Source organism: Ovis canadensis, chromosome 25, assembly GCF_042477335.2.
Source record: "Ovis canadensis isolate MfBH-ARS-UI-01 breed Bighorn chromosome 25, ARS-UI_OviCan_v2, whole genome shotgun sequence".
NCBI classification, from domain to species: Eukaryota; Metazoa; Chordata; class Mammalia; order Artiodactyla; family Bovidae; genus Ovis; species Ovis canadensis.
The window spans coordinates 45,899,125-45,919,736 of record NC_091269.1 but is presented as its reverse complement, the minus strand read 5'-3'; the positions used below and the strand labels follow the sequence as shown (position 1 = coordinate 45,919,736).

General features: G+C 50.5%; 1 protein-coding gene across 1 annotated transcript; it reads right to left on the bottom strand.

Moving 5' to 3' along the window:
- Positions 1-2,174: 2,174 nt before the first annotated feature.
- On the bottom strand, positions 2,175-5,194 carry DDIT4 (DNA damage inducible transcript 4). The gene is made up of 3 exons (XM_069572021.1): positions 4,151-5,194; positions 3,777-4,032; positions 2,175-3,503 (listed from the first exon to the last, which is right to left on the bottom strand). The coding sequence occupies exons 2-3, from the start codon at positions 3,970-3,972 to the stop codon at positions 3,010-3,012; spliced, it is 690 nt and encodes a 229-aa protein (XP_069428122.1). The 5' UTR covers positions 3,973-4,032; positions 4,151-5,194; the 3' UTR covers positions 2,175-3,009.
- Between the last annotated feature and the right edge of the window lie 15,418 nt (positions 5,195-20,612).

Genomic DNA, 20,612 nt, shown 5'->3' with positions numbered 1-20,612 from the left:
TTCCGTTAATTCAGAAAGGTCTGAGTGTCAGGCTAACTACTGAAAATTCATAAACCCTGAAAATTGAGGTTCAGAGGGAAGTGGGAAGTGACTTGCCCAGCATCTCAGCTCAGGGTCCCCATGCCTAGACTAGTACCTGCCCTTTCAGGCTACACTCATGGCCTTCCTGCCTCAAGATATATCAAGGAAAAAAAAAAAAAAGATATATCAAGGAAATCAATACAAATTGTATAGGCCAAACAGAATGATTTCAGAAAGCATTTTTCAAAGTTGGATTTTATATGGAAGTCTCATAAGCTTTATTAGCTTTCAGTCTTGGCAACAAAGAAACCTGCTTCATCTTCTCTTCAACAGCCCAATACCTAGGACAAAGCTCCCTTAGGCTTCATAGGAGGTCCAAGAGCCCCAACCTGGGGCGGGGAGGGGATCTTTCTATCCTATTTGGGGGGATTTTCAAGCACCATGAGAATGAGGAAAGGCAGTCTGGCCATAGGAAAGAGCATTTTAGCTGACCCTTCTTGGGAACGCAAGGTTTCCTCTGGTCTTCCAGCTAAGAGAAGGAATGATCTGAGGGTTCTTGCTGCTTCCTGGTCTAGGAGAGGGTTAATGCTTATCACTCTATCCCTCTCTTGCCTCCAAACACCAATAAGACTCTCTAGACATGATTCTTTTCCTCTTTAGGGGCCAGGGAAACACAGCCATGAGCATTGCCCCTGATCTCAGTTCCTGGGAGAGTGCCCCCAGACGCCACCCAAGTGCTAAGTCTGCCTTACTTTCAGCTCCACCCTGAGGGGCCAAGAGTAGGCAAGGACAGCCAAGGTCAGAAGATATGTTCATTTAGCGGTTAGGCCTCTGTTAGTAAACGTTTCTGCTCCAGCCTGGACCTCCCCCCAGTTCCAGAGGCACATACCCAATCACCTACTCCACTTGGATGTCAAATAGACATCTATAAAACTGTTTACTAATCTGTAAAACTTTACTAACCCTCACCCCACCCACCCCTCCCAGGGTGGCTATCAGGAAGATGTGCCAAGAAGTAAGGGCTCTCTTAAAACTGCTCTGGGCACCTTCTTACTTTGTACCACCATTTTCAAATCTAGTTCTAACCACTTCATTCATCTTGGGGAACATGTCATTTCATTCCACTGGAGACGCGAGTCTTCTAGACCATCCCAAAGTTCAAGACCATGTCAGGATCCTGAATGAAAATGCAGATTCCTGAGGCCCTGCCCCAGACACATGCAATCAGAATCTCCACCAGGGCAGGGGGATCTGTGTTTAATTCAGGCCCCAACAGATTTGACTGTACAATCCAGTGGAAGAAATACTGTTTCACAGTTGGGCAAACAAGGCCTGTCTCAGACAAGGAAGAGAAACAAAGGAGATAACAACCCTCCAGAGGCTGGTGTGGGAGGACTGGCCGAGTCGCTGGGAGGGAGGAGAGGGAAGGGCCCTGGCCTTCATCTGGCCCAACCCCAATTTCACTGATAAGGAAATTGGGGCCCAAAGAGTGTAATGAGTCCAGGTCACCAAGAACATTCATGAAATGTTCTGCAGTCTCCTGGCTCCTGAAGCCCTCCCCACAGCTCCTGTGTGTGTTGTGTGTTTTGTTCCTGCCTGGGAGGTCTTACCCCTCTCTGAGCCCTAAGTTCCTTGTCTAGTCAGAGGCTTGAACAAAGTTAAGTCTTTTTCAAACTCCATGCCTTTTGCTCCTGCTCCCTAGCCTTTTCTTGTCCGGAGATAAAATGTGTAATTTTCATGACTGTGAAACAAATATAACTGTGCCTTTTTTCACACACACACAAAATGTCTTTTGCAGTCCTTGAAGTGCCTGTAAGAACCTTGGGCTCAGCAGTCCTTTGTGCCAGGCCCTTCTAACCCAAGGCAGTCAGGTGAGCTCTTTCTACTGAGACTCTGACTCTGTGAGAGGTCTGACTTCCTCCTCAGTTTCCAGGGCTTTTCCTTGGTAGCCTCAACCAGCAGAGCAAAGGGAGCCAGGGTTCTTGACACAGAGGGCACTCAGCCTGCATACCTCCAGTACCATGCTGGCAGGGGGCCTCAGACCTTCCTGAGGAACAGAGAAACACAGAGCTGCACCACAGTCTGATGAAACCCACCTTCTACAGCACCCATCTCCCTCCCTTTTATTTCATGGCACTAATGACAGACAAGTGTTTTAACAAACATTTTTTTATTAGAAAAGTAAAAAACATTGCATAGGTCTTAATACTTGAACATCAAGTGTAATCATGAACAGCGAGTATCTTCATGTAAACAGTTCTAGATGGAAGATCCAGATGGTACTCCTCTGAGGGAGGGGTTCCAGCCCCCACCCCAATCAGCCCCATCCCCTCACAGCTCAACCCTTTAGTACACATCCAGGGATGGGCCACACACAGCTCCCAGGTGTATTTATTCTTCAAGTGTCAAAGATCCCCAAGTGATCCTAACACCCACCCCTTCCTACTCTTACATTCATGCGTCTGTAAGATAGCTGCCTAGAACAGGTCAGTAGTGAAGCTATGATCAAAAAACAAAAACAAAGAACCAAACATTTGGGCCCTTCAGACCATGAGATACACGAATCACCTCGATGACCTCCCCCCTCCCACCAGGGCCAGCTATGGTGAAACACACGTCCCTTGCAGAGGCCAGAGCAGCCCAGCTGCCCTCCTGGCTCTGTCACGCCACTGTTGTCTTAACTGTCAGTAACAATAAAAATAACTGGGTACATGCTACATACACATCCAGTCAGAAGCCTGGTTGGCCCCTAAGCCTTTGTTTCATGCTACAGTACTGAGGGGCAGTGTGTGCGCCTAGCAGGGAGCCGCCAACTCGCACCTCAGTGAGCTTCCTAGGGAAACACCGTGTTCCCCCACCTTGACTTTTCTACCCTCAGGTGGCTGTTGTCGGTTTTCTGAGGGCAGGCACCAGTTCCTCAGCCTCTGCTTGCCCCCCACCCCAGAAGTTCTCTGACATGGGGGCATTATCGGCCCCCCAGGCCCAAGTTCAACACTCCTCGATGAGAAGTTGCTCCGAGCTGTACAGTTTCTTCTTGATTACTCTGAAGCCAGTGCTCAGCGTCAGGGACTGGCTGAAGCCAGGGACGAAGGGAGAGTTGGCAGAGCTAAACAACCCCTGGATCTTGGGCCAGAGGCGTGAGTCCAGGCGCAGCACGAGGGTCAGCTGGAAGGTGGGCACCAGGCTGGGGTCGAGGGCCAGTTGCCCCACGCTGTGGCAGCTCTTGCCCTGCTCTACGCAGACGTCCAGCAGCGCCCCTCGCAGGCCGCACGGCTCGCTGTAGGCCAGGCGCAGTAGTTCTTTGCCCACCTGGCTCACCAGCTGACCCGGCATCAGCAGGCGCGCGGGGCGCCGCGAGCCCAGTCGGGCCTGGGCCAGGCTCTCCTGCAGCAGCTGCATCAGGCTGGCACACAGGTGCTCATCCTCGGGATCGCTGAGCAGCTCGAAGTCGGGCAGGGACACCCCATCCAGGTATGCAGAATCTGCAAGGGAAAGCAATAGGGGAGGATTAGGTAAGAGAAGCTCCAAACGGAGGAAGTGCTGTTTCGCTAAGAAACCAGCACTTCTTTCCAGTCTGTGCCTCAGTTTATGCCCCATGATAGTACCCTATACCTCAGTTCCTCTCCTCTGCTTGCCCCCTTCCGCAATCCGGATTCTGATGGGATAGGAAGTCTAGGGGGGCTTTGACTCCTAGCGCGGTGTTTCCTCACCTCCCCGGCCCTTCTACTCGCGTCCGGCTCCTGCCTACCGCTTACCTTCCTCCGGCCCAAAGCCACTGTTGCTGCTGTCCAGGGATTCGCAGTCCGAGCTCTCCAGGCTCTCGCAGCGGCCGAGTCCTTCTTCTCGGGCCGCAGACCCCCACGCTGAGCGCGGCGGCTGATTTGGGGTGGGAGTTCGGGACAAGGACGAGGACGAAGAAGACGACGAGAAGCGATCCCAAAGGCTAGGCATGGTGAGGATGGACGCCAGGGCGTCTGCAGATGAGCTCAGGGTGCTGGAGCTCAGAAGACGCTGTAAGAGAAAAGCGGTTCAGATTGGGCGTCAGTCTGGGGGCTGGATCAGAGAGCTAAGACCCCCACGGCCGAGGCCGCTCGGCTCAGCGATCAGCATACACAGAAGGGACACTCACCAGTTACTGCGGTCAGCGAGAACTGTTGGGACAAGTGCGTACGGCCGCTTGAATGAGTGCGCGAACTGGTGCCAAGCCCCGAGCTCTGCCCAGACCTGTCCCTTCTCCCCACCCGCACCTCCCCCTAGGCCTGCCGCGGTCCCTAGCACCAGAGCCGAGAGACCTATAAGGGCTAGTGCAGAGAGGCCACACCCCTTCCGCGCGGCGGCCCAATCCAGACCCGGGAGTGTGGCCCACCTCGGCCAATGGGCTTCAGGCGCACGTTCGCAACGTTCTCTCCTGCCCAGTGACAGCCGCCTGGCCCCGCCCCCGCTGAACCCAGAACACTCGGGGACGGACCCCCGAGCCGCGGCCACGCCCCCTTTCTGGAAGGGATCTGTGGCCGCTGCAGCTGCCAAGGTCCCCGAGGGCGCTCGCGGCAGGGGAGGATCAAGGAAAGACTTGTTTATTATACGGTCGTATTTCTGATGGAGGGGGTAGGCCGCAGCCGCGCGGGGGAAGAGGCAGGGGAACTTGAGAGGGCAACAGGCAGGGAAAACGGTTGCACCCAGCGTCTGAGAGCCTGCGAGCTATGGGCACAATTGGGTGCCCGGCTGGATACTCGTGGGACGGCGGCGCGGGGAGCAGATGTTAATCCAGCAGGCTCTCGCACACGTACCCCACGCTAACCTTGCCTTACGAAAGGACTGGGGGTGGGGTCCAAAGACTCGGCTGCTCCGGGCACCGTTCTCCCTCTTCCCGGCCGCCCCACCTGCCCGCCCGCCAATTACTCTCCAGCCCCAGGGGATGGATTAATGCGGGGGCCAGGGTCCGTGCCCGGAATGTGAGCCTGGTCCCCAAACAGTGTCCGCTCCCTCCAGCTGCCTACAAGAAGGAGGGTTTGGGAAGTGTGGTTAAAGCAGTATTGATGGGCCCGGGTTCCTAGCCCTTGGTTCTCGAGCTGGGTACTGACTCATTATCATAGAGACACACAGACCCACCCGCCTGCCCTATGGACCGACTGCGGTTCGGCTGTCTCTCCAGTCCGCTGCGGCGAGAGAACCCAAGGCGTCTGCTGGGTCCTAGCGCCCCTCTTCGCCAAAACGCTTTGTGTAAAAGACCCGGAGAGTTGCGTCAGGATCGAGGACCTAGATCTCCAGAAAAAGCCCGGGAGAGCAATCGCCATCCCCTGTTTCGTCAGTCAGGCGGTGCCACAGAAAATGTGACCCGACGGCGGTAATATAGAAAACTAACAGAGATTGCTGATGGTGGGAAGAGATTCGGACAGATTCGACCTTTATTTACTTAAGAGGTTTATCAACCTGGGATACCGAATCCTGATGGAAGAGAAAACCAAACTTACAGCAGACGCTCCCGTGCCGGGGCGGGCCAGAGCCTAACCAGATCAGACTGGCGGGCCTCGCTTCCGGGCAGACTTGTGTGACCAAAGGCACTTGCCACTGGAGTAGTCAGGCCACTGCTAGCCACACACCCCGCTCCCATTAAAAAAAAAAAAGACTGACCCGCGGGTCTTCCGGGCAAACCAGGACTTAAAACTAAACGATCAGAATTCAAACCCTGCACCCCGTCTGCTTTCAGCAGATTGAGAGAACCATCTCTGGAGACAAATTCATGGGTAAAAAATAAATCAGATGACTCAGATTAGGAGATACCTTAAACACTGATGCAAAATAGAATAGCCTTTTGGCTGCCAGGGCTTTCGAGGCCTGAGCACTGGCCCTTTCTTCCTGTTCTCCAAGCTCCAGTAACTTGCTGGGAGCCTTAAAGACACCAGGTGGTGACAGTTGGGTGAACTGCTTGGGGGACTAGGGGAGGTGACATCCTCTTGAAATTACCCTTTACTGAGGTGAGAAGAAAAGAGTTGGGGTGACCTGTATGGGTGTGTCTTTCTGTCACTCCGAGTAAAGATCAGGGAATTAATGTATCAGGACCATTCTCTCCTCCCAGGCTGACTGGACTGGGGAGACAGCAAGAGACAGGGTGGTTTTCTTCTCTATCCCCTATTCCCTGTGTGAAAAAACATTCTGAAAAATGTGGAACACTAATCTATGAAAAATAGAGGTTTTGTAAGCAAAAGGATCCAGAGCTATTCTAGAAAGTTCAGTTTAGTAGGAATCATTCATTCTATTCAATAAATAGCCATCATGGAAGTAGTGTGTTGTGGAGCCATATGCTGTGTGACAAGCACCTTTTTTCATTCACTGTCTCATTCTGTTAATAAAACAGCTTTAAAAAAAAAAAGACACACAGCTTTTTATAATCAGAAAGGTTTATGTTAAATGAGCACTGGATAATTTTGTTTCTTTAAAAAAAATCCATTAATGTCTCATTTTCAAAAAGTGATGAAAAAAGGACAGTCTTAACCTTGAAGGTTTTTCCCATAGTAGGAGAGAGTAGGCTATAGGGTAAAAGACCACCCAGTAGGAGGCCTAGCTGCAGGGGTATGAGGGTGGCGGGCAAAATGGCTTCTCCACTGACATTCTTCACCCATACTGTTGTCTGTTAGGAGAACCTTTGGATCTAAAGGGGAGTTTCTTAACAACCCCTCCGAGGGGCCTGGTTGAAGGGTCTTGATTCATCCTGTGAGGTGAAGGGCAGGATCCCTTCCCCATGGCAGTGGCTGGAAAGACATTGTTACCATCTCACAGCCTGAAACAGATGGGATGAGGGGGGACCCCAAAAGGTGGTACTTGCAGGAAGGAGACAGCTATATCTCCTAGCCTCTGAGCCAGGTCTCTTCAGAGCCTTCAAAGATCCTATGAACCCTGCATTTGGTGTGCTTCTATCCCTCTCAGGCCTAGGCTGGCTGCTGGTGAGGCGTGCCTGGACATGTTTCCACTAGCAGATTTTGAGACCACCTCTGGCATCCCGTCCTCCAAGAAGACCTCCCCAGCTGGTGAATCCAAGTCACCATCCCTTAGGTGTCCCTCCTCGGGTCCCCCTTGCACCTCATGCACATCTCTGTTAATAACTGTTTCCACTTTAGTTTTCTCACTGGACTATGAGCTTCCTAAAGGTGGTGTTCTTCCCTCTCTCTCTTTTTCTTTTTTTTGGCCACACAGAATCTTAGTTTCCTGAACAGGCATCTAACCTGTACCCCCCCTGTATGGGAGAGCAGAGCCTTAGCCACTTGGACCACCAGGGAAATCCCTGTTCTACTCAACTTTCAGCGTAAAGCACATAGTAGAGGCTCAGTGAATATTCCTGGTGTCACGCGAGTGTATGTTCCTTGGTTCTTTGTCTCGTTACAACAAAGATTTGGAGTGACGGACATTAAAGCCCCCTCGGTGTGTCGCAGCTCTTGGGTCTTGGACAGACCGTGTTATAGCTCTCAGGTCTCGAAAGGACCATGTTATAGCTCTTAGACAAATCAATGTTACAGCTCAGTGTTACAGCTCTATTTTATTTAGAAGATAGCAGGAAAATCCCTCTTCGAGGCATGGGGGCACGTAGATCCAAAGACGTGAGGAGAAGAGTGCCCCAGCGCGCAGGAGAGAGAGAGAGAGAGGGAGCTAGCTTTGGCTCCTCTTTTTATATGTTTTTCTCTCCCTGGGCCTGTCCTGTGTAAATTGGGCCAGCCAGGAGTGTTGTTTGTTTTACCTGATGTCCTCACTCCGGTCCTCGGACCTTCCTTTCTTCTATTTTCGCGGGCTTTTCCCTTCTTTGTATTTTAGCCACCGCCATTTTGGACTCCTTTTCCCTGTTCTACCTACCTAACACTTGGATGAATAAATGAATTAATGGATAAAGCAAGAAGGTGGACTTGCTGAGAACCGCAGGCCTACATCTGGATTCTCGTGATCTGGTGGACTTTGGGGCAGGCCTTCAGAAGAACTGCTTGCTACCTCTCTATCCCATTTCTGACAAGTGCTGCCAAAAGTGTTGGATGTATCTGAATATTTCCCTTCTTCCTTTGCTCAGGTCTAGCAGTGGGGCTTCCAAAGCAACCTAATTCTTTCAGTTGGAGTACAGTTGGCAACCCCAGGAAGCTGGGGAGAGAGGTACATTGTGGGAAACGCACGAGGTGCATTGTGGGAAACGCACACACTGGCAGAGAGGGCTGACTTGTGGGAAATCTTTTAAAGCAATTTGTACTTTCCTTTCGAGTGCCTTAAAAAGACTTAAAAATTTTTTTTTAATTAAGATGAAATTCACATATCAAATGAAACTTTTTAAAGTGCACAAGCAACTGGCATTTTGTGTCCACAACGCTGTGCCCTCACCACCTCTGTCCCTTCTACAATATCTTGGTCATTCCAAAGGAGACCCTGAGCTCACCAAGCAGTCACTCTCTTCTGCTTTTGAAGTTTATAGTCCTGTGTTTGTGGGAGTACGGATGTCCCTTTGCACAACTCCAGAGGGCACTGTTAACCATTCAAGTCTGTGCATTTACATGCGTCTTCTGGGGAAAGCACTCCTAACACAGACCCAGTGTGCAACATGGAATCTGCGCCAAGCGACCCTGAGAGGGAGATGGCTGAACTCCCAGCAGCGGTGGGCTAGTGTCGTGTCCCTGTGACTCAGGCCTCTGGAGTTGGTAACCAGGTCCCAAGTCCCAGTCTCTGTGGCCAAGGCCCTGCCCATGCAGACACTCACTCCGCATCTTCCCAGGCTCTGCAGTCTTCCCGTAGGACCCACAGCAGCCTGCAATTTAAAGTCAATGAGCACTCACTCCTTGGCCACCTGCCCCTCCCTGTTCTGGTGGTTTCTGTCCTGCGCACAGGTTCCCAGGGCCTCAGTCTGGCAAGTTGCTCCAGTAGGGTTTGGGGAGTTTAACCAGATCTTGGGGTGGGAGTGTGGTTCTGGGAACCCCAGAATTCAGGATGGGAACCCCCTGAAGGCCAGCCAGCATGCTTGTGTGGCTCTGCTTGGGGCACCTCCACAGCCCTTTGGAAACATGTCATTGAGGGGAATGGAAGTGGCTGGAAGAGCGTGGGAGGTAGGGAGAGGGTGGAGCGGTGGTGGGAGGTGGGGACAATGAAGCCAGCAGAAGTGTTCCCAGGACTTCTGTGGCTTTTTTTCCTTGAAAAACAAACAACGTGGTCAAAATAGCAAGATTATAAGTGCACCTGGTTTACTAGGAGGGCTGTGAAAAGCTGTTGACAGCTGAAGACTACAGTAGGATTTTAACTATGCTATTGGAGGGATAATTAAAAATTCAGTGAGGAATCTTTTTGCAAATGAAGCTACTTTTTGAAATGGAAATACTGACAATACATTGTATTATGCAGCCTTTCAAAGAAGCTTTTGAATTGTATTATCTACTTACACCCAGAGGAATGAACACAATGCCATTCTACAGGGGAGCAAATTGAGGCCCAGAGTAAGTTTCCTGTAATCTTTCCATCAACTAGTGGCTTTTAAGCCTGATTGATAATTAGAATCTTCTGCGGAGCTCGTAAATCATAGATTCCCACTTCCCCAATCCCCATTCTGATTTGGTAGGTCTGAATGGGACCCTTTTGTACAAAAGCTCCTCGGGTGGTCCTGATGCTCTTGTTTAGTTGGGATGTCTAAGAACTGAGGACTGACTTCTCAGTAAGAAAGGCAGACCCTGGAAGGAACACTGGGTTGGCTCCCCAGCCTCTCTGTGGGTTGGGGGTGGGTTCGGGGTTGGTGAAATGGCAGACAGCTATGGAGAGTAGGCCTACTTGTGGTAATGGTGAGCTCACAGACAGCCAGTTCTGCTGGGCTCCCAGGTTTCGCAAGAAGCCATTTCCTCTGGGGACAGGACAAAGGGCAGAGCGAACCCCACGAAAGGCTGGCTTGTTAAACCACCATGACATAGGCGGAGCTAGAAGGATAGCCTGAGGCTCCTGCCAGAATTCAAGCTACCCCTTGCACTGATGAAAGTCCTCACGGCCTACCAGAACTCACTGCTCCCCTCCTCATCTCCCACGCAGCCAGAATTGCCCATGGGACCCAGACTCCAGGCACTGTCATTTTCTCACTGACACACTGCACTGCCTCTCAGGAAGGAATCCCATCTGCGGGGTCAGCTTTTGGCCAGCTTCCCAGAATCCCTCTCCCATCCTACATCTGAAGTCTTATGAGAAAAGAAAATAGTGAAGTGGAGGGAGGGTGAGGGGCAACACCCCTCTCCAGTTAGTACCCAAAACTGCTTTCTGAGGCAACCTCGGGTCCTGTGAAGGGACAGGAGTCGGCTGACCCCAATTCAGGCTATTTGGCTGCTAAGGATGAATAGGGTACTGGGCTGTGGCCTGAAGCAGCCCCTAGGAAGCATAATGTCTTTGAAACTCAGTATTTTCATTACAAAGTATCATTTTATTTTATTACTTTTATTACAAATAATATAATCTTGCATTCTATTTTATATTTTATCTGTGTATGGGAATTTGTGTTAATTTTAGTAGCAAACTTTAAAATGACTTAATAGTTAAATTTCTTAATCTTCCCTGCCCCCACAAAAACCCTTTTTAACAAAAGATTCACTGCGTTTATACTGTGGCTTCATATACTGCTGGGGATTTTCATACCCCAGTTTTGAAAACCCAGAACTAGAGAGTCTCAAAGGCCTATTCAAGCACCACAGAGATCATAACAAAGAAAAAAAAAAAGATTTAAATTCTATGGAGCTCCTTTTCTAAAACTCCCAGGCCTGACCTGTAGGGTGGTGGACCATCTGGAGGAGGCCTGCCAGAGAAGGTAGAAACAGACGTCCCAGTTCAGCCCTTTCAGTGTGCTTGCTTTTTGAGGGTTTCCAATTGCCATATATCAAAGGGGGGAGGCGGGGTCAGGTTGGGCTTTGTTCCCTCAAGCTGGGGGGTGGAGTGGGGGTGGGGGATGACCAGGGTGAGCAGAAGCTGCTACACTGGGGACAGCCTGAATCCAGGCTTGCTGCCTGTCTGGGAAGTAAAATGAGCTCAGCCCCTCTACCCCCCGCTGCTACACACACAGAGAAGAGAGACCAGGAGGGCTGGCCACCTTCTGGGTACCCTAAGGGGCTGAGGTGAGGTGAGCAGGGCTGGATTAATACTCAGCAGAGAAAGAAGTCAGTCTCCCACTGTCAGGATTCTTCTGTCAGTGGAGTGAACCTTAAAATCTTTGAATGTTAGGGCCTGCAGCTCCTGGGAAAGTGCCTCTTTTAGGAACCCCCCTCCCCACTTTATGGATAAGGAACCAAGCTGGACAGCAGGGAGCCTCATGAGTTCTCCTAGCAATTAGGCCTTATTCAATCTTCAAGAACTTTCTTTTCCCAGGCTTGTAACCCCTTCCTTGCTCCTGTCAAGTTTCTTAACTTCACTCAGAATTGCTGTTTTTCTCTCTAGTGGCCTTAGTAGCCAAAGGCTTGAAAAACTCAGGTCTGTGCAAAAAGGCAACCACCCAGGGTCTGCATCCTGAGTCTTTGTCTGGAACTCCTTGGCTTGCTGGTGATAACAGCTGCCAGTTCCACCTGGCAACACAGCCACCTCTTCACAAAGATCTTTGACCTTTCTGGAACTCCTTATGGTTTTAAAAACACGCATATCTTTAGCATTTTCATAACTCTGTCAATAAAACAACTTTTATTTGCGTAGTGTAGACAGGACAGGCCTCATCAGTGTCATTTTACGGGTAAGAAAACAGGCTTGGATAGATGCAGGCACTTGCCTAAGGTCACATAGCCAGTCAGCAGGCTGGAGCCAGGACTCTAGATCCAGGCTCATTTCCTTGATTCCAAGCCCCTGACATCCTTAGTTGTGAGCCGAAGGGGACTGCATCACTGGGAAAGGGGGCCGTACACACTGGGGACACATGCATGGCGTAGAACAGGTGGAGTGAACACCTGGAGTCGACACAGTGTTGTTGACAAAAAACTTTCTCTGCTGGTTTGGCTCTTATTTTATCTGATGAGGCTCTTCCTCCCCCTGCAGAATTCACCAGGGCCCAGCGGTGCTGACTCAATGGCAAAATACAGTGTGGCCCAAGGGATCACCTTCAGCTAAACAACCTCAAGCCCAGAAGGGACAGTGATTGTGTCGCGTCCCCCCATCCCAGCACCCTCCCTGAGAGCTCTGGTCTCCTCTAGGAAGGCCCATCTGTGAAGTGGTGGGCCAAGAGGGGCCTCTCCCTGCCCCATCTGTTCCTCTTGTAGCCCACAAAGGACAGACTTTGACAGAGGAAGCCAGAAGCCGTTGCTCAATCTTTTTGTACTTAAAAATCAAAGGCAGAGAAACACACACACAAAAATCTAGACCTCTAGATTCTGCTCTGGGAAGAGGTGAATTTAAGAGCTGAACTGACTTCCCTGCTGTGATTGGTCTGCAGTGAGGGCCAGCGGGATGGGGGAAGGGAAGACCCTTCTTCCCTCTCCTTTCCCCTCCCACCCCCTACCCTCAACCGAGATGCGCCCTCTGGGGAGCCTGGCAGTGGAGGTGACAGATGCTGAGCAGCTGACTGGCGAGGGGGTGTCCGTCTCCACGGACCCCCTGGTGTGTGCTGGGGGGAACGGGGACGTGACTTGGAGAACGTGTGCGTGGGGGACGAGGGGAAGGGAGGAGGGAAAGCGAGACAGGGGAGGAGGGCGGGGCCAGTGATAGCTCCGCCCACTGGGGGGTAAAGGAAGGGGACTCCTCCTACGGTCTAACAGGAAAGCGGCGGGGGTGCGGAGATGCTGAGCTCAGCGCTACGGCCGTCCGGCTGCTGGGTGGGGGCAGGGCGAGGGGCCGGCGCCTCTCTGGTGAGGGCAGAAGAGCGGGGAGAGAGAGAGAGAGAGAAGAGGCTGAGGAGGCCCTCACAACCCTGAGGCTGTAACTCTCCTCCGACCCGGTCTGCTAACAAAGCGGTCTCTGTTGGGGTCGCGGAGGCCTCCTGGGGACGCACAGAACCCTTATGAGGGTGGGCGGGGGAGTGTTTGTGAGTTACCACCCTACACCCCGATTTAGGTGCAAGAATTCATGGCAGAGGCCGAGCCCTTGTGCCCTCTGACCCCAGGATTTGTTCGGTGGAAGGAGTGCACGGAGAAGTGCCTGCTCCTGTAGGGCTGCAGGTCAGAACTGCCCGGGCCAACTCCAGCCCTTGCAGGAAGGGACTTTTATTTAAGGTAACCTTATAAAAAAGCAGGGAAGGTCTGCTTGGGAGGGGAGCGAAGAAAACTCTTTGGACCCACTTGGCACAAATGGTTACCTAGGTCAAATGAGTGGGTGGCTATTTTTGAGCTGACCTACATACCTATTTGCCTCTTTATCTTTTTATTATTACACGTGGTTATTATGGGAGCTTTTCTTTAGCACTCGGTGCTGCATTTACGGAGGGCTGCACAATGAGGCTTGTTTCGTCATTCTCCCAGAAAGTTTTAAGAGTCTCTGGCCCAGGAAAGGACATCAGTAGGCCAACAGAAGCTTCACTAAGTTGCTTCCCAAAGGAGCAGGATCCGAACCCAGATTCACCAGTCCAGAGACAATTAGCCTTGGAGGCCAGGAACGACATTCAGATTTGACAGCAATGTACCCGAGTTTTGCACAGGCTGGTTTAAAAGCCCCCTCAGACTGGGCCTCATTGTTTGCCAAAGTTGACCTGGGGTGCTACAGCCCCACACTGGCAGGTGAGGCTTCTTCCCTTTACAGGTGGAGAAAATGAGGCAGAGAGGAGTTGTGGACAGACTTGATTTGGGAGTTCCTGCTTTGGTTGTGGAGGTAACTTTGTTATCTGAAGGAGAAACAAGGAGAGCCTAGTTACTATTGTTCTGCTTCCCACCACCTTTAGAGCAAGTCTGGCTCCATACCTTGGCCTCACAAACCTCCAGCTTGACTATCTCTAGCTGCATCTCCTTCCTGAAGCGAGGAGGGGAAAATCCCAGATGGTTCTAATTACCTCTGAAATGCTCTTACATTTTCCATACAGTACAGTGTGCCTGGCTTTGTGTGTACAGCTTTGCACAGTAATATGTATGTAGTTGTGCCACATACGGTGGGTCACAGAACATCAGCAAAGTACAAGCACATAATTCACAGTGTTTTCAATCGTGCTAAAGAGAGACGTAGACTTGGAAGTGGACTGGCAGAGGGAACATTCCTGTCTTCTCCCATCTGGTGCCCTCTCTGGGGCATGAAATCTTTGGCTCCCATGGGACAACTGGGGATGCTTGCATTCCTTAAACTGCTCTTTTGTGCTTGGATTTTCTTCCAAGGCTGGTGTAGTTGACTTTGCTCAGTTTCCCTGTGGGTTACTTTTCCTCTGTGAAGTCAAGTATCTTCCCTTCAGTTTGTTCCCATCTTCACAGATTACCCTTCCCAGATGCCCTTCTAGCTCTTCTGACTCAGACTCCAAGCTTGTCTCAGCTCCGGGCCCTCCAGGAGCCCTTTTTGAACACACTTGGAAAGTTCCATGTTCTCTGGCTGGGGAGTGCAGGACAGGGAGTCCAGCCCAGAGCTGTTTGCCTATGAAGCTAGTGCTCAGTTCTCAGAGCTGTGGATGAACTGTGCTCTCTTCTCACCTGATGGATATTGAAATAATCCTCTCCTGGGTGTAATGCTCCATCAAGTTGTAAACTTCTTCAGAGGTCACCTATTTTAAATCTTTAAACACCTAACACCACAACTCGCCCCAACACACACACACACACACACACACACACACACACATGTCCCTACCTCTGTATGTTATCTACATATGGTATATGCTCAAGAAGTATTTGGCCTGGAGAACTCTGCTACCATACCACTGAGCTCTGATAGCGTGTCTTATTGTCACTGAAAGTTAAAACTGCAAGGGGGATTTCCCTTCTCATCAGCTGAGAAGAGTAAAGGGGAAGTGGCCTAGAATGGAAACCAGATCCCACGGTCTGCCGGCTTCACTGGCCCTCGCTCCTCATGGCCCCATCCCATCTCCTTGGTTGTTTCCTTTCAAAGCCTTCATCCTATATGTAATTATCCATGTATTTATCTGTGTGTATGTACAGTGCCTTTCTTTCCCACTGAACTGCAACCTCTGAGAGGTGGGGGTCTGTATCTGTTTCATCTCAGAGCTCCAGTGCCCGGCACAAGCCAGGGCCCCAGAGTTCTCAGCATACAAATATGAAAAAAGAAAATGAATATTCACGTGGCCTGAGAACCTCCTTCCACTTTCCCAGGGCAGCACTGAGATTGGCTGAAAAACTGCACAGTTGATGGGCTGTCCTTGTCAGGACCTCTAAGGCTAACACCCTGTCCTGAGCTTAAGACCGAGGAGGAAAGATAAGACACCGCGTGTATAACCCTAATGCAAGGAAGACAGCTGATCGAGGAATGATAGATTGGGTGTTGCAATCCAGCAGCGGTGTGGAAGGCACATTGGAGGTTTGAGACCAGAGGCTGAGAGTCAGCTAGATAGTGACAGAAAAAACTGAAAACCACCTTGAGTGTCTGTGGCAGACAGTTAAATAAGTTCCAAATCATGGAGCATTATGTGGATGTTAAAAAGAGTGAGGTCAGTTTTGGAAAAATGCCCAAGATATGTTGTTAGGTAAAAAGGACAAGTTGCAGAACAGTTTGTATCCTCTCATCTCATTCTGAAAGAAAAACAGAGGGCACTCCCCAGCAGACACACACTTACATGTGCAGAAAAAACATCCAGAAGGATACTGTTCACAGAGGTTATCTCTGAGGGATAGAGGGGAGGGAGAGGCTTTTACTTTTTCACTTCGTATCTTTTTTTGTTTGTTTTTCAGGTTAAAAACTCAGGTTACCTTTATTTTGCTTTGTAGAGACACTGGCAATTGGATTTTTATCATGAGCTTGTATTACTCTCACAAGAGATTTTGGGTTTTTTTTTTTTTGCTGTTGCAGGACTGCTGATGGGGTTGTGGGTTAGACAGAGGTGGGGTAGAGCTGCGGCAGTGGAGACCCAGTGAGAAGGGGGCACTGACAAGATCTGGACAGAGGGAGGGAGGGTCTGTGACAGCTCTGTGATTCCAGATGGGGAGAAGTAAGGATGGCTGTGGAGATGACTGTGGAAGCACGGGGCAGCGTAGGAGAGGCTCGTTCAAGGTGACTGACCTCCACAGTGCCTGTGACCCTGGGTAGGGGACAAGAAGCCCAAGGCCAGGAAACTAACATTTGGGAACAAGGGCAAGGAAAGGAAGAAGGTCGACTTTTAGGACCCTACGGATTCCTTGGCTGTTTCACCATCCTTTGAGTACAGACCGTTCTTGCTGCAGCTTGGAAACAAACAGAGCAAGGAGGGGCCAAAACCGAAGGCAGCGGGAGGAGTCGGGCGGCCTTCCACTGGCCGGTTGCGGGTGTGGCCTGGGTCTCTGCCCCCACCCCCGCCTGCTCTTGTGGGCACACGTCCAGGCTCTGGTGAAAGGTCAGGGCTTCTGACCCCTTCTGGAGGCAAAGCAAAGGAAATCAGACTAGAATCAGGAGCAAAGGAAACCAGAACACTGCTGTTCATGGAGAGATTGGGAAAGAGGGAGCTGAGTTGGGGCAGGAGAAGTTTCTTGGCTCAGATAAGCCCATCAAAGCCTGGAGAAGGTCAAAGATGAGGAATGTTCTGTGATTTCTAAGACAGCAGCTCATTTATCCCGTGAACACTTGCTCTGAGCCTGAGTCCCGTGCTAGGGCTGCCACCGTGCACGCTGGGTACAACCTCATCAGAGGGACTGTGTTTGGAGTCCCATCTCCATGTCTCCCTACAAAAGTGCCTGTGAAAGGAAAGGGGCACTTTCATAGGGGCCTGTTCAGTCAGCACTCCAGCCTCCTAAAGGAAGTGTTCTTTTACAAATCAAGAAACTGAGGCTGGGGAAGATAGTCCCTTGCCCCTGACCGCATGGTTAGGACGTGTTAAAACTGGGATTTGAACCTGGGTGTGCCTGTGTCCCACTTATAATTTGGTTGCTTGGAGCTCAGAACACATTTTCCCATCAAAATAATGCTGTAAGTGGTGGTTTGGTTGCTATAATGGCCTAGCTCACCCAGGGTATAGCTGGAATTAATTCTATGTTTCATTGCGGTTGTGGATGAATCAGGCTTCTGTGGGCTAGCCTGGAAACCCACAGGAGAGGGAAAATGCATTTCAGGGTGTGCCCAGCTGGGAACTCTTGCCCTTGCCATAGCGCCTGATTCAGGGCCGTCAGGGGATTGGTGGCTTAGGGAGCACTTGTTCATTTCCAGAGCTCTTCCAAGCCAGCCCTGGTGAGTTCCAGCTGTTCACTGGAGGGCGCAGAGCACTGGGCAGGTTTGGGGTTTCTAAGACAGGGAGTGTACGTGAGAATGTGCACTGATTTTCAGACTCTGACCATCTTAGTCCTCTCCCTTCTTTGCTTACACTGCCTCTCAGCTTCCTGTAGTCATCTTTTATCTTCTTCCCCTAGGATGGATCCTAAAGACAAGATCTAGGATTTATTTTCACCACTAAATCTGATGTCTGTCTGTGAAGTATGTGGGCAATAATGACTGCACAGGGTTAGAAGTGATAGAGATCAGAGCAGCTGCTAAGAGAAGCGAGGATCCATCAGAGCTTCTAGAGTGACTTCAGGGAGAGCAATCACATATTCATTCAATAAACATTGGCTGTGGGTGTGCTGGTCAGTGTGCTCATTCCTTTCTTGGCACTTCTGTTGCCAAAAGAATCCTGGGAAGGACTGAACATGGGTCTCAAACCCAGAATCTTAGCATTGGAAGAAATCTTTTTCCAGATGGAAACTGCAGCCATTCATTCATTCAGTAAGGTCTGAGCGTCAGGCTAACTACTAAGAATACATAAATCCTGAAAATTGGGAAATGACTTGCCCAGCATCTCAGCTCAGGGTCCCCATGCATGGACTAATACCTGCCCTTTCAGGCCACTCTTATGGCCTTTCTGCCTCAAGATATATCCCAGTCACCTCTGAATTGGAGCCTAGAGCCTAGGGGAAAGCCGCAGGGATGTAGCAGGATTCCTTTCTCAGGGACAGTAACAACGGCTGGACTCTACCCTGAAGTGAGAACTAGATTTCCCACTGGTGGGGTTCTGAAGACAGAAGACATTTCTCAGTTCTTTCAATGAGTCACCTGCTTTACCTCTGCTTGAAGCTCCCTTTCCCAGCCTCCTTCCTCTGGCTAATTCCTAACTCCCCTTTGGGTCTCAGTTTGAAGAGCTCTTCCTCTTTTCTGGGCCCTCAGCATCCTTAGGTCTCCCTGCTCTGCATGCAGTCACAGCACTCTGGACTTGCTCTAGGATAACCCTGGACCCTTGGAATTGTTCTTGCTCATTGAATGCGTTTCTTTCCAGAAGACTCTGATCTCTAGGAGGGGCCAACACCATGGCTGCCTTTCCGTTGTTTTTATGTTTGTTTTTAGCAATTGTGTGCCCTTTATCAATCAGTGCTTACTTAGTACACAGTAGGTCCTCAGTGTGCAGATGGGAATAACTTTGCTCCATAGCTACAGGCACAGCCTTCTTTCCGGTGAGAGATTTCCATTCAGGTCGTTCAGCAACTGTTGACCAAGGACCAGCATACCCACAGAATACAAGGATGATTTGGAAAAAGAGGCTCACCATCTGGAATTGACAATCCAGAACTCACTTTGAAAACTGTAAAAGTCTCTTCTAACCAGAGCGCTTCCACCCCCTCCTAAGGCCCCTTTCCCGCTTTACTGGCCCATTGATTCTTGGCCCCTTGGGCTGGGGCCCAGCATATTCCTCTGAGTTTCAAGACCTACCCAGGCCCAGAACAAGCCAGGCTCCTGGTGGCAGGTCCAGGGAGCTGAAGCACAGGGCAGACAGCACTGGGCTCTCCAGGCTCCTCTGGACAGTTCTACACCACATGCCTAAGCCTTTAGTAGTTTTGGAGAATTTGTTAGGAAATCACCTTTTCCTCAAATTCATCTGGAGAGAAACTTTGAGGGTAAAGGCTTACATTCATTTTAATGATTTGAAGTGCTGGTCTTAAAATAGTTATCCCTAAAGTGTCAGGTTTGCACAGCAAGTAAAAGACATTACTCTGCCAACAAAAGTCCATATAGTCGAGGCTATGGACTTCCCAGTGGTCACATATGTTTCTGAGATCTGGACAGTAAAGAAGGCAGAGCGTCAAAAAATTGATGCCTTTGAACTGTGGTGCTGGAGGTCCTGAGAGTTCCTTGGACAGCAAGGGGATCAAACCTGTCAATCTTAAAGGAAATCAATGCTGCATACTCATTGGAAGGACTGAAGCTGAAGTTCCAGTATTTTGGTCATCTGATGTGAACAGCCAGCTCATTGGAAAAGTCCCTGATGCTGGGAAAGATTGAGGACAGGAGAAGAGGGTGTCAGAGGATAAGATGGCTGGATGTCATCACTGATGCAGTGAACATGCACTTGGGCAAACTTTGGGAGATGGTGAGGGACAGGGAGGCCTGGCATGCTGCAGTCCATGTGGTCGCAAACAGTCTGACATGACCGGGCAACTGAACAACAGTGTCAGGACATCTGGGTCCAAAAACCTTGAATTTCTGATTTTGGTTGTTCCCCCCAGTTTCCCAGAGCCTCAGTCTTGTCATCTGAAGGCTGTTTTGTCATGAGGAACATGAGATGTTATTACGTGACAGTGCCAAGCAAGTTGAGGACGCTTCAGGATAATTGGGAACATCAGTGCCCACAGTCTGGTCGTGGGGCCTCACGCAGTAGGGAGGGCACAATGGCAGTGGCCTCCTGGGGTCCCACAGTGGGCTACTTGTGGTGCAGGTGAGCGAAGGCCGAGGCTAGTGAGAGGCGGCACTAGGACCCAGGGGCCGATTCTGGAGCGGGCTCAGCTGGGTAAGTTCACAGCCAGAACACAATGTTCTCAGTGTACCCACAGGAAACCCTGAAGAGGAGAGCTGCACATGGCCTTCTGCTGGGTGTGTTCTGGTCCTAGCCTTTTATTCTTTTTCCTAACCTCAGTCCCCACTTTCACATCCTGTGACCTGCAGAGCTGCAGGGCCCCACCCTGCTGGGCTGGTCCTAGGCCCCCGGAGAGCAATCAATGCAGGAAGCCCAAAACCTGGCTGGCCTTCACCATTTTCAAATAAGACCGTTTGCTTCTAACCTTGGTTTCCTGAATCAGCCCTTTGTGATGGAAACTTTTCACTGTGCGGAAGGCAGACACAGGGGACAAAGTTGAGTTTCTAGCTGAGGTGGGGGTCTTGGCTCAGAAGCAAGGGAAACAGCTGATACCTCTGAACCACCTCCTCCCTTCCTCCCTGAAAGCCAGACTCCACCTGGGATGGGGCGAGGGCCTCCACGGCTGCTGCATAAATCAGGAGGAACTGGGAGCTGCCTGGGAAACCAGGGCCAGGTTTGGAGCAGAATGTTGTATGATGTGGTTCCTAGTTTTTATTTCCACGAATGCTATAATATGTTGTCCTACCAAGCTGTTTTTATTGAATGAAAAGATTTTAAGAAAGCAAACCTCTACAAAACCAACAGCCCTCTGTTACAGGGAAGGACAAGGTGAACTTTTCACTTCCTTCCCCATAGCCTATCAGAGCATCTGCGGTTTGGTGTCACCCACACTTCCGTACTATATTCAATCTCAATTTTT